Source organism: Astyanax mexicanus, chromosome 19, assembly GCF_023375975.1.
Source record: "Astyanax mexicanus isolate ESR-SI-001 chromosome 19, AstMex3_surface, whole genome shotgun sequence".
Taxonomy (NCBI): Eukaryota; Metazoa; Chordata; class Actinopteri; order Characiformes; family Acestrorhamphidae; genus Astyanax; species Astyanax mexicanus.
The window spans coordinates 29,615,905-29,633,679 of record NC_064426.1 but is presented as its reverse complement, the minus strand read 5'-3'; the positions used below and the strand labels follow the sequence as shown (position 1 = coordinate 29,633,679).

At 38.8% G+C, this 17,775-nt stretch overlaps 2 protein-coding genes across 2 annotated transcripts in view; both read left to right on the top strand.

The window, feature by feature from the left end:
- The first annotated feature begins 1,315 nt into the window (after positions 1-1,315).
- luc7l3 (LUC7-like 3 pre-mRNA splicing factor) lies at positions 1,316-10,030 on the top strand. The gene is made up of 11 exons (XM_007234898.4): positions 1,316-1,539; positions 3,503-3,569; positions 3,672-3,711; positions 3,807-3,951; positions 4,152-4,226; positions 5,016-5,120; positions 5,623-5,784; positions 5,910-6,259; positions 7,234-7,412; positions 7,524-7,720; positions 9,496-10,030. Exons 1-10 carry the CDS (start codon positions 1,441-1,443, stop codon positions 7,685-7,687), a joined length of 1,386 nt encoding a protein of 461 aa, XP_007234960.2. The 5' UTR covers positions 1,316-1,440; the 3' UTR covers positions 7,688-7,720; positions 9,496-10,030.
- A 1,296-nt stretch (positions 10,031-11,326) lies between these two features.
- si:ch73-281f12.4 (RA_Radil_like and Myo5p-like_CBD_Rasip1 domain-containing protein) overlaps positions 11,327-17,775 on the top strand; it is a 33,803-nt gene continuing 27,354 nt past the window's right edge. The window contains exons 1-4 of the mRNA XM_022673578.2: positions 11,327-13,686; positions 14,833-15,162; positions 15,302-15,537; positions 16,365-16,696. Coding sequence (XP_022529299.2) covers positions 13,559-13,686; positions 14,833-15,162; positions 15,302-15,537; positions 16,365-16,696 — 1,026 coding nt within the window. The 5' untranslated portion in view covers positions 11,327-13,558. The remainder of the gene's footprint in view (positions 13,687-14,832; positions 15,163-15,301; positions 15,538-16,364; positions 16,697-17,775) is intronic.

Here is a 17,775-nt window from a genome sequence, read left to right as displayed (position 1 = left end):
ATAGCAGTCAAGGTAAATGTCTTGAAGTATGTCAATGATCTCTTACCAAGAGGTACACTACCCAAAATAGCATACATTTTTGCCTTTATACCTTGTGGTTTAAAGACCCACACCTGTTATCATTTACATATCTGCTAAGCACCAGGATTTGATGGACAAGGTTCTGGACAAATAAATGTTTCACAGTCTTTTGAGTTGCCTGTCATAGATTCTCGGAAATGTCAATGTGTTATTTTCTACCGCAGCTATGGTTGGATTTGAAACACCAACTGAAACCGTACAATTATTTTATAAATTATGTAAACATTATATTTTAAAAAATCTTTTCGTTAAGAGCCAAAGCAATATTGCAAAGCTGATTGCTAGTAAAATATTTAACAGTACAAGTGAGATATTAATAATAAAATATTCATTAAAGACACAGATACATTCTTGTTTTGTTTTCCATTTAAAAGGAATGCCCTAGAAAAAGAACAGTTCAGAAAAACTGAGTTCAGAGCCCAAAACTGCCAGAATATTCTTGTCTATAATTAAACATGATTCGTGAGGTATATTCATTAAGCTGTTCAACAGCGCCCCCTTGTGCACATTTTAGTGTGTCAGGAAGCTTAATGAGCCAGCTTTATGAGGTGCTCTGTAACCCAGCTAACATTTTAATGAGGGGCTCACATGGTGGATCGTGGGCTAGGTGGGGTTGGTGGGATTGGGCTCTAAATGGGTTTGTAAATGTGTTTTTACTGGGACCCAGTTAAGCCTCCCAATTTCATTTCTGACCATTTGAGGTTAAATTGAGAACAAACAATTAGCTGTAAAAAGCTTTTTTTCCACAGTCTTTCATTTCTGCTCCTCACAATCTAAATTTTGGGTAAAAAAACCGTACAAATTTCAAATTGTTAAATGTTTGCATCTTGTAACAAAAGTCTGGTTGTAAACCAATGTTACGAGATGCAAAATGTTATTTTCTATTTTTCCCCTGATATTCAGATTGTGGGGCATCTATCTATCTATCTATCTATCTATCTATCTATCTATCTATCTATCTATCTATCTATCTATCTATCTATCTATCTATCTAATTTTCACTTTTCAGTTGGCTACAGTATTTGGAGGGGAGAGTTTAATTATTTCAACAAAATACATCAAAAATTGCTAAAATATAAATAAACTAATTTTTAAAATGCAGCTCGGTGCCTTTCTTTCTTGTTTTTAACTTATTTATAATTTTCAGTATTTTAAGCAGGGGGGTGTCTCACTCCAGACCAGTAGGCGGCACACCCTGCACTATCCTCGGCCTGCGCTCGGTTTGTTTCAGCGCTCTCTGTTGCGGAGGACCAGAGCTGCCATTTTGTCACTGCAACGGAATCCCGAGAACGTCGGGTTCTTTCTGTAAATGAGAGAGAAGAAGCGCTCCTTTCTGGTCGTAAAGAATTAAAAGGCACCATGCTGTCCGCCGCCCAGCTCCTCGACGAGTTAATGGGCCGAGATAGGAACTTGGCCCCCGATGAAAAGCGCTGTAACGTCCGCTGGGACCATGAGACGGTGAGTCTGGCCAGAAAGCGTTAGCTTAGCTTAGCGTGCTAGCATTAGCACATTGATAACCACTACTTTATTAACGTTGTTTTGGGATTTCTTGTGGATATTAAAGTGAGGGATGTTACATTATCGGTACTAAGTTCCTTTAGAAATACGCATTTCGATTTTAGGTCCATCCAGGTTTTGCTAAATTAACGAAATATAAGCTAGTTAGAGTTAGCTAATCTAGCTGTTAGCTATAGTTGCAAGCCAGTAACATGCTGGTTTTCTTTGAATCCAGATCCAGTTCCTCAACGTAGCTTGCGAACGTACTTGAAAATCCACCTCGGGTTTTTCTCTAATTCCTGCGCTGCTGCAGCTCAGACAGTTCGAGCAAAATCCCGGAGTGGGTTTTCAAGCACTTTCTCAAATATTTAATAAATACTAGCTAGCATACCGGTATTTATTTAGGTACGTTAGTTGAGCCACTACATTATTAGCATGATTAGTTAAAATATCACCACACACAAACCAGTATTAGCTTTAATACAAACTAGAAGAGATGGCAAATTCTGAACATTATTTTGTTCAGTTGATTACTCATAGAACTTATTTAGATTTTTTTCTAAAGTATTAAAAGTATCTTAATATAACCATATTTCCATTTGTTAATTCTCTCTTAAAACATATAATTGGCATTTCAGTACATCATTCTGCAATAAAATGTGTTTTGTGTCATAGGAACTAGGGCTGGACAGTATGACTATATATAGTCTCCAAACCATCACTGATTGTAGAAACTTTACACTAGACATTAAGCAGCTTGGTCTTATATAATATTATAATTTTCTGTGAGACAGATTTTTGTTTTTTTGTTGGCTGTTAGCCATAATAATCAACAATAAAATAAATAAATGTTTTAAAATAGATCACGGTGTGTAATACATATGTATAATATGAGTTTCACATTTTTAACTGAATTACTGAAATAATGTAATTTTTTAATGATGTTCTAATTTTTGGAGATGCACTAGTATATAAAACAGGGTGTCTGGTAGGACAATTTCTGGTTGTAACAGCTTTTGTTGGTTTCCTAAGCAACCACAGTGCTGCTAATGGCACTGACGCAAGAGCTGCTGCAAACATGGGAATTCCGAACTGCATGTTCAGTGCTGCCTGTTTTTCTTTTATTATTATTATTTTTTAACTTCATCTTGCAACAGCTGTTGTAATCTGCAAGAGTTTACTTTAAACATGTGTTCTAATTAGGGGTGTGCCATATCGTATCGTACATGAAAATATCGCCAAAAAAAGTTAATATCGTGAACGATATTGTACCCTGAAATATTGTGCTATATCACCCACCACTAATTACCTAATTATCACATCAGAGTACTACTTTTTTGCCATTTTTAGCAAAAGAAAAATTCACACTGTTCTCATTTCCTATTATATATCTACTAGAGACATAATATATATCCAGTATCATTTATTTTACTTTAATATGGATACATGGAGATATTTGGAGTGCATTACAAGTATCATGACATTCTGGATTTTTGACTACTGTTACAAATCTGATTTTTTTAAATATCTCAGTTAGCCATATCATATTGCATGCAACAATAAAATTCTAAATATATTTTTCTAATTCAGTGTTTTGTCATATCGTCAAAAGTATCGCTATCGTGAAAATACCATAAAATATTGTGATATTATTTTAGAGCCATATTGCCCACCCCTAGTTCTAATTACAGATTAGAATTCAATCAGAGTAAAATGTGTATACAAATACTAAGAAATCTAATTACTGAGCTACAATCCAACTCTAATTTATGTTTGTGATTTTTGACTTGATCTGATCTAGGAATTGGAAACATGTTGTTTACAAGATAAATGTAAAAATGATTGTAATTAGTACAATAATACATGTTGCTTTGTTTTAAACTTCAGGAGACAACTCTGACCTTCTTTTTTACCCTTGTTGCAGGTCTGCAAGTATTATCTGTGTGGCTTTTGCCCTGCTGAATTGTTTACCAACACACGTTCCGACTTGGGTACGTTTTGTTGTTCTGCTCTGCAGAATATAATTTAATAGCAGTATTTTGTACACTAACATATTTTGTAAACGTCATAACTTTTTGCTTTTATATTGATAGGTCCTTGTGAAAAGATTCATGATGAAAACTTGAGAAAACTGTAAGTAAACAATACTCTTGTACCTTAGAGCAATAGTCTTTGCTTTGTGGTGGATTTGTTCCAGAGTTTGAAAAACATGGTCATATGTTTGGCAGGTATGAGAAGAGCTCCCGTTTCATGAAGGAAGGCTATGAAAGAGACTTCTTGAGATACCTCCAGAGCCTTCTGGCTGAGGTGGAGCGCAGGATCCGAAGAGGCCATGCCAGACTGGCACTTTCACAGGCACAGCAGAACTCTGGAGTATGTGAATGAACTAACATTTTCACTTACAATCAGATTTAATTACTATTTAATTAGCGTTTACTATTGATGCATGTTAAGTATTTGCAGAACCTATTTGTGTGTTCATAGTTTCAATGGTATCTTATTTATTTTTTTTTTTTTGAAAAATATTGGTATGTTGTGCCACAATTCATGCTTACACTTTCCTGTACTGGTAGGGACCTGGCCCATCTGGGAAGAATGAGGAAAAAGCCCAGGTGCTCACGGAGAAGATTGAAGAACTTGTAATTCAGGTACCCTTATGTACAGTGTTTCAGAAGTTCATTAGTGCAGTGCATGAGTGGCATACTATCTCAACATGGAGATGGACCAATCTGTTTCTGGGGCCCATACCACAAAGCTGATAATATTTTGTTATGATTGCTCCATCGCTGATAATGATCAAGGGTGTAATTGAATGCATCTTTAATATAATACATCTTGAATGCATTTTTGTGCAGGTCTCTCAAGATTAAATATACTTTGCTTTTTGGAATTGGACACATAAGAAAAAAATGCAGTATTGTGCTTTTCACCATTTACACCATTTGCCATTTTCTGTACTCTGCTTCCGCCATGAGATGTTAGTCTTAAACATTAAACTGACCGTTTAAACAAACAATGTTGGAGGAGACATGCATGGAGGCATGCATACACATGAGCATCTTTAACTGTGAGCCATCTCTTTGATTCCACCTTGTGGTTAAACAAGCACACTGTTTGAGCCCTGAAATGAGCCTTACACACAGCTGCTGTAATCCTGAATATGATCTGACATGCTATTATATCGGCTAATATCAATATTGCCACCAATAGCAAACGCGTCAGTTTTGTGTAAATTTTGGCATATTATGCAGCCTGTGATATCTGACTGGGCTGTAAACCAATTGCATGAATTATTTGATCAGTTTTTCTGTGAGGCTTGCTAGCACAGTTTTGATTTATACTGAACAACAAATTGATTGAACTTCTTCCAGCATGTAATGCAAAGCAATAAGCCACAAATTACCATTATGTTTTGTATTGATTTGTTGTGTCCCCAGATTGAAGAGCTGGGATCAGAGGGTCGTGTAGAGGAAGCTCAAGGCATGATGAAGCTTGTGGAGCAGCTAAAGGAAGAGAGGGAGGAGCTCAGCTCAACACCTTCTGTGAGTTATACATTTCCTTGCTACAATGTTTTGACAAGTGTAATTTATCTTTTGCCAAAAGGCCACTGAAGTCATGCGTCGTTCTTTAGCCTTCAACATTCCAGGCCACTGCAGTCTCGCAGTGAATGAAAGGGCACACCAGATGGTAAAGAAAGATACTGTCCACATTAACCCGTGTACATTGACACAGTAGTTTAACTATCGATGGGCATACTAGGTTAACATTCTTTACTATTAAGGGAAGAGTGCCTCTTAAGCTGGGGGGAAAAAAAAAGTAAACAGGACAAAAAAAACATACTGGGTTACACAGAATATGACTAAGGCACATGTTTATTAACTAGTTTTATTTAATGCCATTAAAAACAGACCCAGAGTGTCAAATGGCATAACAACCTGCAGCTGAATACAAAATTAAATGGTTCAGTGGTTGGTGTAATGTTGACTGCAGTTCAGTTTCAGACTGGAGGATTAATGGCTTTAAATTGTTTGTGTGGACTTCTAGACAATTGAGAGCTTTGCTGCTCAGGAGAAGCAGATGGAGGTTTGTGAGGTGTGTGGTGCTTTCCTTATTGTTGGCGATGCTCAGTCCAGAGTGGATGACCATCTAATGGGCAAGCAGCATATGGGCTATGCTAAAATCAAGTCGACTGTGGAGGAGCTCAAAGTGAGTATGAATCCTGTCTCTTTTTGCTGGGATGAAAGTCATGAATTTATGAAATGCATTAAAGTGTTCCTAAAATTGTATTTGTAAAATTTGTAAAAATCTTAATATTTGCTGAAATTCTGCAGGAGAAACTTCGCCGGCGCTCAGAGGACCCAGAAAAAGACGATCGGACTAAGAGAGAGAAGGAGAGGGAAGACCGGGAGCGAGAGAGGGAAGAACGTGAGAAGAGACGTAAGGAAGAGGAGGAGCAGCGAGAAAAGGAACGGGAGCGAGAGAGGGAGAAAGAGCGTGAGAGAGAGCGAGAACGTGAACGCGAGCGTGACCGGGACAGGGAGAGAGAGCGGGAGCGCGAAAGACGAAGCAGGCGAAGCCACTCCAACAGTCGCCACTCCAGTCGGGCATCGGACCGCCGCAGGAGCCGCTCACGGGACAGGAGGAGGAGTAGGAGCAAGGAACGGGAGAGGAAGCGGAGCAGGTATGAACGCTCATGAGTCATCAAAGTCTAGTCCTCATTAACTTAATTATTTACTGTGAAAGCGTAGTTTGTGACACCACCCCTGTTGAAGGGTAGTTTGCAAATTAAAGTTTTCATAATCAGTTACGTTGTCTGTCAGTGACTCGTAAGACGTTCAATGTCTGTGCAGTTTAGGCAACAATAAATTTTACACAACTGTGATTTGTTAGAATTCTCCATCAGATCATGGCTAAATGCACTATGCTGGCTCTATACAGGTCAACCTAAGGTATAAAACCAATGCAATGTTTTCCAAAAAACACACTTGGGCCCCATCCTATTTCTCTTTTGTACCCCTAACCCATGTTTTCGAGTGTAACCCTTCCCCTTGGAACAGAGTTAGAAGGAAAAGGGGTGAAATCCTCTCCCTAAGAATTGGGACAGCCCTTCAAACACCCAATGCAGATATTGCTATAGTAGTGGAGCACTAAAGTTCAGCTATATACCTGCTAGTTAACTTTAGAACATCATATGTCTTCAGAAAGGGGGCAGGTGAAGAAGCAGTTAATTATTATGGTCCATTCCTTAATTCTGCTGTGAGCCACCTTAAATTTTACAGCCTCTGTAGTCTGTTGCTCTGTTTAAGGTAGAACATAAAAGTTAGTTAGCTAGCTACTGAAACGCACTAAAGTAGATCTTTTTTTATGCAAGGAAAATACTTTCATTCGTGTGTTTCTTTGGTTGCTTGTGCTGCCAGTGATTCTCATACCTCCCTGTTCTTCCCTGTAAAGGGAGAGATGGGATTCGGCTTGGTCTTGTTATTTAGCTGTAATTAGTTTTCCCAACCCCAGAGCAAATGCCCTTTATGTAAGTCTCATGATGAGGAATATTGTAAATATTCTTAGTAAATACTGTTTTGGTGGTTGATATTGTTTGTTTTAAACACACATAATGATTATATAATGTGTGCTGTTGTCTTGCTATGCTGTCTGTAGGAGTCGTGACCGGGAGAGGAGGCGCAGCAGGGAACGATCAGACAGGAAGAGGCGTTCCCGCAGCAGGGAGAAGAGGAGATCCCGCAGCTCTGAGCGCAAGAGCCATCGACATCGCAGCCGAAGCCGGGACAGGGAAAGGGATAGGGACAAGGAGAAAGACAGATCTAACAGAGATAAAGGTAAGTTAAATAATACATTGTTATATATATATATTTTTTCCCCCCAGAAAACTGCTATGTAGCATGGGATGTTTCCTTACTACTTGTGTGACATCTGCATGGTCTTCTCAGATCATAAGAACTCGGAAGACAAGAAAAGTAGTGGGAAAGGCTCAGGTGACGAGCGGCCCAGCGAGCCCCTAAAGTCCGAGTCCATGGAGGCAGAGCCTCCCAAAGCAGAGGTGAATGGCACCACCGAAGACCTCCATTCTGAAGGTGACACTCAGTCCAATTAAAACTGATCTGATAGGACCTCAGATCAGCTCCAGGTAAGTGCACTCTCCCCCTCCAGCTTGGCTCCTTCCCCCCTCCCCTCTCCCTCCCCCCTTTTTCTTTCAGTTATGTCTGTGATTTTTCTTCCTGTTTTTTAATAGTGCATCGTAAGTATGCACTGAAGATGGAACTAGAGGCTGAAACAGAAGAAGGTAGAATGAAACACAAACCCAGAGGGAAAAGCCAGTGTAGTCCTGAAAAACATGCCTGGAGGTACTTTGTTTTGTATCGGTCATACACGTTTGTCTCTTAGACAAGTTCTCTTCCAAATTTTAAGTTTTTTAATTATTATTTTTTTCCTCCTGCCTCTGCCTTTACTATCTGAACCTCAACTGTTAACCATGCTGTGGTGTTTATTTGATACATTGAACATATAAAATAATGGTGTGCCTATGTATGCCTCAACATATATAAGCACACAGCAGTTTAAGCTGTATTTGTAATGTCTCGAGGTTATTCCTGCAAGGAGTTTATTTTTATTTTTTTCTTTTAAAGTTGATATAAAACTGCAGTCAGTATTGATTCTGTTCTCCAGTTTCTTGGATGTGTGCTTCCTTGCCTTGCACTTTAATGCAGTCTGTTCTTAAAGTCGAGAGCCGATAGCATTGGAATGATGGAAGTGTAGGGTTAATGAATTATTGCAGCTGACTTCCATACCTCACACAGCGTTGGTGTTGTGAGCGACCCCATGAAAAGCCAATTTAAAAATCAAGGATACTGTCAAACTGTGCAGGTACTCACCCAAGGTACTCCTTTCTCTACCCACATCCATTTGAATGCTGTTGCCTGTGAACGTGTTTTCAGAGCTTGATGTTTTTTGGTTTCTTTTGAAATTTCTTTTTCAGTTATGATTAAGATCCTCAGGCTTTTATTTTTATTTTTTTGGTTGTTTTTTGAAATTGCCTACTGTAATTAAACAGAAGTTGAAAGATAGTTGGTGGGATTTACAGGTGAACCCGGTTGATATCCCATAGTCAAAGGATAATATTAGCACTTTAATCAGGTGTTACTGTCCCTGATTGCTTGTCAAATCAGTGACCAATGACAAATGTGATTTGTCACATCTGCATAAGTTTCTTTACTTTGTTTGTACAGTTTTTCAATTACCTAGTTTGTTAGGTTGGTAGGTCTGGAAAACATATGTAATATGATAATTTCATATATTTGGTGCTTTAAATGATAGAAATTAGCCTAGTTGGTGCCTTAAAAACTAATAATTTAACTAATAATATATTTTAAAATATATTATCCTCTTTTTGCCCCATATTTTCCCAAGAAACAAAAGACATTTTAGACAAGGGGATATCAAGCGGGTTACTCTTACAGGACAAAAAACAGTAAGACATAAGTCCATTACAGATAGATTTTTATGGTTCTAAGGTTTTGCTATGTGTTTTTCCTTAAACCTTTTAATTGTCCAACTAAATGGTCACTGACAGTCTGTGTTCTTTGTGGTTAGGCCGGATGAAGAGGGAGGAAATGAGGAAATGTCTTTCTGCAGCCAAATTGTCACTGCTGTGCTAATTACTGTCTAATCGTGCTTTTGAATAGTAATTGGCACAGCAGTGACAGTACCAGTTACTGAATAGTTTATCTTCCTCATATACCTGTTAAATTTTTACTGTAATATAGTTCAAGTTACTTGAGTGACCATAAACATAAGGGAGTTTTTATTTTTCCTGTTTCTGTGTACAGCAAATGACTTGTGTAACTGCGAACAAATGGGATTTCAGTCACTAATTGTGTGTCTCTGACCATTTGTGCACGTCAGGGGCGCTGGAACAGCTGAGTGAGGAAGAACTGAAGACCCCTGACCTTCAACATGTCAACTCCGCTGCTTAAAACAAGGTGAACCACAGATGTAGTGGCCTAAATAAGATAAAATAAAGGAGTAAATGTAAAATGGTTCTGTTGCCCCTTTCCAGCAGTTTCACAGGACCTTCTTTTTACCATGTTTCTGTTCCTTCATACTTAAAACTGTTATGAGCATAAGAGCCTTTAAGTATATGAAGGTCCATTCTTATTTCTGTTAGTATGCATTTAATGAAAAGTACCTGTGACGTTTGCTTTGTGCAGTTGGGTCTCACTTCACATTTTAGAATCAGAACAGCAGTTTTGGAGCGTACTGTACAGTGTTTTGGACTGAGGCCCTAACAGGGCTCCATTGCTTAGCTTTCATAATTTCTCCCCTCTCTGTAAGCTATATCCCAAATGTTTGATCACTTTTAGGTTAGAAAAGTGGATTTTCGTTTTGTTCATATTTTAAAAATCCTGTATTTTTGTCTTGAATAAAAAGTTAAAATGAATTCACTTGGAAGTGTTGTGTTGATTTAATAATTTTGAATTTGATCAAGGAAAATGAGCTTTTGTTAAGCCTGTGCTTTTTTTTACTCTTTTATCTTGGGTGTCGGATATCAGAGTTGGGAATTATTTCACACCTGAGTGGATAGTGTTCCAGTTAAACCTTCAAATACTTTTACGTTATTTTAAAATGATTCCAGAGGAGTTCACCAGAACTGAGTTGACTGTTGCTTACATTGGCTTATTCAGCCAATATATTTCCTTCTTTTTCTGTCTCAGGTTATCATTTGGACAGATAAAGGCCTTATCCTTTTTAACTTTCCCATAATTTTACTTCCACCTTAAATAATGCAACTGACAGCAGATGCTGCAGCATTTACGATGGAATGAAAAAATAAATTCAATGATAATTTCAGCTCCCTATCACAGAGGAATTAAGGAATGGACAATATTAAATGTATTTTGCACCACTTGCCCCCCTTCTGAAGATATACGTTGAACTTTCTGTTATCACAAGAGCCCAGCAGGGTCACCTACAGGTTCTTGAAGGGTTGTCCCGATTCTCAGGAGGAGAATTTTACCCCTTCCTATTGTAACAGTTCTGCTCAAAAACAAAGGGTAGTGGTACAGATTAAAATAGGATTAGGCCATGAAGCTGCACAGTTCTGTGTGCAAGACAGGTTTAATTACATACAAATAATAGTGTTCATAAACTGTAAAAGCAGCCATCTTGGATTCTGAACCTCAGGTTGGCGGACCTTTCCCAACTTTCTGAGCAGGAACTCCAACTTGTGCGTTCCAGTAAATTCCACTTAAAATTTCCTACATTAAAAGTTCAAATGGAATGTTACATTATTCCTTGTCAGCTCGGGGTTAGCATTTCCCCTGTTAATTAGCTGATATGTTGTATCAGATGTGTGGGAGAAGGGAAAACACAAATGTGCTGGGAAATGCCAAGTTTGAGAATCACGTAAGAGCTTGAAAAGGAATGTGAATTATTTTCCCCTTCAGTTCTCTTCCCACTTTGATTATTTCCAGTTCCCACCCACTTGCTAGGACACTACAGAACCACACTAATGAATGAATAATGGGTAGCATGTGTTAACTCAGTCAAAAAACACCAGATACAGAATCTTTGCAAACTGCAAATTATTTAGCATCGCTAGATACTGGAACACATTCTCATTAGAATATTTTAATGTTTTTTTATGTGTTCTTGGGAGGTCACAGGCAATTCTACTCACTCATATGTGACTTCTGACCACAGATGGATTTTTAAAATACATTTTAACTGGCTATATTGTCAATTAGATCAACTTAATATTCCCCTCCTCTGAGTGGGGGTGTGGTTGTTTAGGGCAGAGATGTAAAACTTTGTCAAAGTCGACTATAACAACCTAAGTAAAAGTGTCAGAAGGTAGCATGTATAGTAAAATGAAGCAGTATATTTCTGTAACTAGATGCTTTATTTTTGAAATGTAACTATAGATAAATGACCAATTGTTAGTCATTGATAAAATATGACCATACAGAAAGAGTCATCAGCACAGAAGCAAATATAATAAAACAATGCTTCTAAATCTATTACAAATTTTGTAAAGAAGAGATCTGCTTTATTGTTTTATAGCATTTTTCTTAGTTTTTATATGCATATGGATAATGATTTACTGAAGTCTCCAAAATGTAGTTATAATGTATTGACAATAGATGGCGTACTTTACATGCGACACTTTAGCTTAACACGTGTATGTTTTGTGTGTGTGTGTGTGTATGTAGTGGTGGGATGTCATCTTAAACTGTTTAAGATAACAGTATGGATGTGAAAACTTCTTGATTATGACTAAGTGATGTAAACAGTAATTTATTACTTTTTTAGTGATTATTTTGGAAAGTTCTTTCAGACCAAGGTCAGGGGATATCCTTCCCCACCCTTCCCCTTTCCGCACACACATCCCAATCCCAAGATTCAACAGTTAACATTACGCAACATGTGGTCTCTGTGTAGTCCCATCACTGAATTCACTCACAGGACATTCAAATTACTCTTCAGACACTGTCTACAGCACTTCACTAAACATTTACAATGCACAGACACTTCACCTGCTATTGACGGTGGCCTGACACTTTGGCACAATATTATCTGTTAATCTATCAATATGACTATCTATTATCTATGATATATCTATTTAACTATCGTGTGTGCTATATCTATCAATCATCTTTTATCATCTGTCTGTCTCTCTATGTATCTATCTCTGTCTCATTCTGTCATTCTTTGTCTGTCTATCTATCTATCTTTCTATCTATCTGTGCTGTAACGTGTTTTTCTGTCCGTTTATATATTCATCTCGATCATTTGTTTCTCTGTCATTTTTTACGTATCTTTTTTTCTCTCTGTCAGTCTATCTACTTACCTTCCTACCTACCCATGGCTTATGTCTATCTGTTTATATATCTATCTAGATTATTTTTCTGTCATTTGTCAATGTATCTGTCTTCTTTTGTCTTTTCTATCTACCTACCTATGTCAGTCTGTTTATATATCCATCTCAATCATCTGTCTGTGTCTATTTGTGTCTGTCTGTATCTGTGTGGGTCTATCTGCGTCTCTGTGTCTCTGCGTTTATATGTTTGTCTATCTGTATGTCTGTGTGTATCTATCTATCTATCTGTGTCTCTATCCGTCTGTGTGTGTCTGTCTGTGTTTCTCTTTCTATGTATCTGTGTATGTGTTTCTCTTTGTGTGTCTGTTTCTCTCTCTCTCTCTCTCTCTCTCTCTCTGTTTGTGATTCTGTCTATGTGTTTCTCTTTTTATGTATCCGTGTGTCCATCTCTGTTTCTCTTTATGTCTGTCTTTCTGTCCGTCTATGTATCTATGTCCATCTGTCTGTCAGTGTGTCTGTCTCTCAGTCCAGGTTTTGTGGGTGTAAAGCTGTTCCTTCAGCACTACAGTCTCCTCCTCCGAAATGACGTAACGGCAGCAGCCCGCTGCGCGAGCAACTTTTCAAACAGGTTCACGCGCAGCAGCAGCAGCAGCTCGAGCTCCAGTCTCTCGCTCTCTTAACGGAAAACTGCCCGCGGTTCACACGATAGATTAACAGTTAGTTAACGAGCTTATCCGAGTTAAAACTGTCGACAAACGGCTGTTTCTGACTTTGTTCAGTATTGGTTTGGGTAGTTTGAGGAGAAGAACTCGGTAACTTTACGGGATATGTAAATTAAATGAGTCGCCCGTTAGAGAAATAGCGTATTTCTCTCAGTCAGCGTTAGTTAGGATGTGGCTGAGAAAACGACTTTTAACGACTAAAGTCGACATGGAGAAATCCTCAGAAACAGAACTGGAATTTATCCTAAACAGCGGTGTTGAGATGAATAATTAGTTATTAGGCGAATCTAACGGTCCTTGGTTTTACAGATAATGTAGTTAACCCTAATAGCTAGTTTACTGATTGTCCAGCTACCACAGTCCAGAAACTTCTAACTCCACGTTGTAGTTTTAAAGTTACCAGCTGCTGAGATTTTTCTTGAAGAAAATGATCTCAGAAGAAAGAAGCAACCAAATCACCAAACAAGCCCTGGGCTTTCCCGTCGGATTATTGATCCGCTCCCCCAAAAAAAGCCTCGCGAAGCTGGGGAGAAAATCTAGCAATGGATCTCTACAGTAAGTCTTTCTCCATTATTTCAAAATTACACCAGGTGTACAAACCATACCTCAGTTTTTACTGGTCGGGTCAAAATTAACGTTGCATAAATTTGTAACTAAATTTTACTAATTAGTTAACATTAACTCAGTGAACTCAAAGTACATGTCTCTAATTCGGTTTTACTGGTAAAACGCATGAGATGTCTCTAACTCAGTTGTTCCCTGTTAACTCAAATTACATATCTCTGTAACGCAGTTGTTACTGGTGAAATCAAATTGCATATTTCTGAAGCTCAGCTGTTACTAGTAAACTCAAAATTAAATATCTATATGGCTCAGTTGTTCCTGGTAAACTCAAATTACTTATATCTGTAACTCAGATTTGACTGGTTAACACAAAATGACATACTGCGAAAAAAATAAAATTGCATCTCTCTCTCCAACTCTGTTGTTACTAGTAAACTCTAAATTACATATTTCTGTAACTCAGTCTTTACTTGGAAACTCAATTACCTACCGATAAAAACTCAAATTACATATCTCTAGTAACCCTTTTAAAAATCTGTCACATGGGCCCTTCTTTAAATTCAGTTACTCAGCAGTTTTATAACAGTTACCAAAGGATTTGTTGTAGTTACTAAATAATGAATAATTTTTAAATAATGGTTGTGAGAATTAAAAGGTACATAGAATACATACATAGAATAAGCTTGTTAAGTATCTGAGCATATGGATAATGCCATAATGTTGGCATAATGTTCTGTGCCACATAAACTATTACTTTAGTTTGATAAAAATATAAATAAATAAGTAAGCCTTTTAAATGCTCAGAACATAATATGCTTATTCAGATTTTCAGACCACTTACTCTGACCACCCTGGAACCATTACTCTTCATCGTTACTCTGTTAACTGAGCTGTGTGCTCAAACTCTCTACTATATATTTTTTTCTTTCAGTATTGGCCAGTATAACAAAATCCTCTTTCAAGTATAAAAGGTCTGCTCATGGGCCCAGGGAATCTGTCTTTGGTTCACTGTCTATGGAATGCTTTTAAAAGAATACTGTCCTTATTGTCCTGTAGATGGACAGTGTGCAGAAGAGCACAGCCGCGATACATCTTAAAGGTTATCCCCACCTCTCATCCTCTTTCTCTGTCCCTCAGATCCAACGCATCTGATATGACTACTCGATCCATGGAGAGCACTGGCGTCAGGCAGCCAGCCAAAAGCAAGATCCGTCGACACAACAACAGGTTGACCACTGTGTTTAACCGGAGTCCTCTTCTGCGAGACAGTGGGCTGGGCCAGGGGGTCAGACAACTGTCAGGAGACTTGCAGGTAGCTGACGACCCATCTGAGCTGTCCAGCCAGCTCTCTGCTCCAGGCATCCTAAAAATATTCGGCAGTGACATCTGCCAAGGGGCCAATTACAAAAGTGTGTTGGCTACGACTCGGTCCAGTGCAAAGGAGCTAGTTAAAGAAGCTCTGGAGAGGTAAGATATTATCTCTTTAATAATAGCAATAATAAAAAGGCTAATATCCTTTAAAAACTGCCTTTCTTTACCTTTTTGATGTCACCAAGTCAGAGCAGATTGTCTTATCATTGTGTTGGTGTTTGCTGGTGCTTTGCAGATACTGCCTTGAAAAGGAAGATCCAGAAGCTTATGTGCTCTGCGATGTCATTGGCCAAACAGGGACGGACCACCAATGGAAGACAGAGTGCCTTCGGGTTGTTGGCGAAAATGAGAAGCCCCTCATGCTGCAGTCACTTTGGAAACCCAAAGAAGGGTTCTCTAGACGGTTTGAGATCCAGAAAAGGAGCAGTGTTGAAGAGCGAAGTGCCAAAGACAAAGACACAATCACTGCAGGTAATCTGCCTTAATTAACGTGGCTTTTCACGACCAGAGAAAGTTATGGGGTTATAATATCATTTTCTTTTAATTAAATGTATGTAGCTTTGAATCATCCTAAGTGTGCTTTAATAGTGCCATTAATTTCTCATGCTGGGCTTTCCCATTGTGCTGGAGCACCTACAGCATGTCCAAGCACCCGCTTATTTTTCTTTCCATCTAAGCTTGTTTCCTGCACTCTGGAGAATGTGTGACCCTGTTGACTTTGGCAGAGGGCTTCGGGCTTTCTCAGGGTTCCCTGGTGGAGACTCGGCCCTGCCACTGCCTTCTCCAGGCAGAACAATGTGGACAAACGCCCACTTCCACAGCTGATAACGCCCAGAGAACTGTCGGGTGTGAAAGCTTGGCCTCTGAACATTCCACAGTGCTTAATGGCCCCCAGGCTAAGCTGAATGGTGTTTGTGTTACGTCAGTTCCATGAAGCCATGGGTGGTATTAAATGGATGTGAACAACTTTTGTTTTATGCATTTCCTGCCTTTTTCACTCGTTATTCTTCCAAGCTGTGGAAGTGAATTAATGAGGTTTATCGGAAAGAAAAACTGGCACAGTCACAGAGAGCTACATTAAATGTAAAGTGGGCTTTAGTTTGTTTATTGTTGTTTCTTTACCGGTTCTAATTACACACATTTAGTTATTTCCTGATGCATAGATACATAGATCTCATTAGATGAGATTCTACTGTAAAAGTGCCACTATTATTTCCAGCACCTGTAGGGGTCTTTTGTTCCCACTTTGTGGGTATAAACATATGCCCTTTCCTAACTTCCCCGCTCTCGCACCTCAGGTCTCAATGCCCAGGTTCGGAAGATGCAGAAAGTGCGCTCACGCGTCACTTCACTCTTCGTGGATGGGAGTTACGGTGAGATGGACAATCTTGGCATTTGGAGAAGTCTGAGTGACATGGATGTGTCTGCTATGGGCAAAGAAGCTTGCAAGGTCAGTAAAGCAGTGGCACTGCAGGAGGACCCAGAGGCTGAGGCCGACGCAGAGGCCCGCTGCCTCAGCATGGAAAAAGAAGAGACGGAAAGCAGCGATGACAACACTACACAGTTCTCCATCCACCCGCCCTTCGATTTTCCCTACTTCCTCCTGCTCCAGGGATACAGCCACAGACAAGTAAGGCTAGTCTGCCTACCTAAAGTACAGCTTGTTTGCTACTATTTGCTGTTTCTTCTTGTTTGTATACTGTATATGAAGAAAAATAATTGTTAATCGTTGCACTTGCAGGTTCTTTTAGGGTGTATGTTCACTTAATTTTACTAGTTTGGTTCCATTGATCAAAACCAGGCAGGAAAAAGAAGTATTGTTTTAATGATACTTTTTAGTGCTGGTTTGCTTTGCATTCACACTGACCTATTTCAATCAAACAAAAATGAGGAGAAAGGGGCAAAGATGTATAACACACGTATGATAAAGGGCAAAAAATCAACCCATTAACCTGCGACAACTTTGATGCTGTACATCTAGTTATTTTTTAATTGGCATTAAACATAAATCTGCAATAATATAATTTTTTTGTGGCTGCTTACATCTAAGCTTCCACATGAATTTGATTCTTTTTAAACACTATGTAGTGTTGTAGTTTGTATTGTGGACACAGCCCTGCTAAACTAAAGGCATGTGCAAGAAAATTGCAAGAATGCCTATAACAACCATTTGTGTTATGTTGTGTGTTTGGTCCCTTTAGATGTGTTTGGTTCACATTGTGTTCACACTTTAAGCTAATCTGAATACTGCATACTTTGTTTGAAAATGGAAAAAGACTTGCCTCGGCCTGTTTGTTTGGTGAAAAATGTTAACACACTATTAGTTTTGTACTTCTGTAGCAGCAGCCCACTAGGCAGTGATATAATTCTACACTATAATAATCTCTCTGTAATTGGTTTAATTGCCTAGCTTTAATCAATTTACAGTTCCACAAGGTAAATGAGGATGGTCTTCTATCTGCGTACCTGTAAACGGCCTGCAAATGTACTCTTATATAATAGTGTTGATTATACGTTAAGGACATTAATTAAACTAAGGCTTTTAGCCTGGTAAAGAGAACCCTGAGGAGCTGTTGGTCAGCTATAGTGGTGTGTGGTACGTGTGGAGCGACACTGTGGGAGGGAGCTTCGTGCTGGATTAGCCCTTGTCTGAGTGGATTGAGGTAGACAGACAGCCACGAGGGAGACAGGTGATCTCTGGGCCTCTGG

What these genes read in the sequence shown, in the direction of transcription:
- luc7l3 (XM_007234898.4), top strand. Translation starts at nt 1,441, where the DNA reads ATGCTGTCCGCCGCCCAGCTCCTCGACGAGTTAATGGGCCGAGATAGG. An exon ending in AGGCACAGCAGAACTCTGGA is followed by an intron (nt 3,952 to 4,151) that starts GTATGTGAATGA and finishes CTGTACTGGTAG; the next exon opens with GGACCTGGCCCATCTGGGAA. An exon ending in CAGATCTAACAGAGATAAAG is followed by an intron (nt 7,413 to 7,523) that starts GTAAGTTAAATA and finishes TGGTCTTCTCAG; the next exon opens with ATCATAAGAACTCGGAAGAC.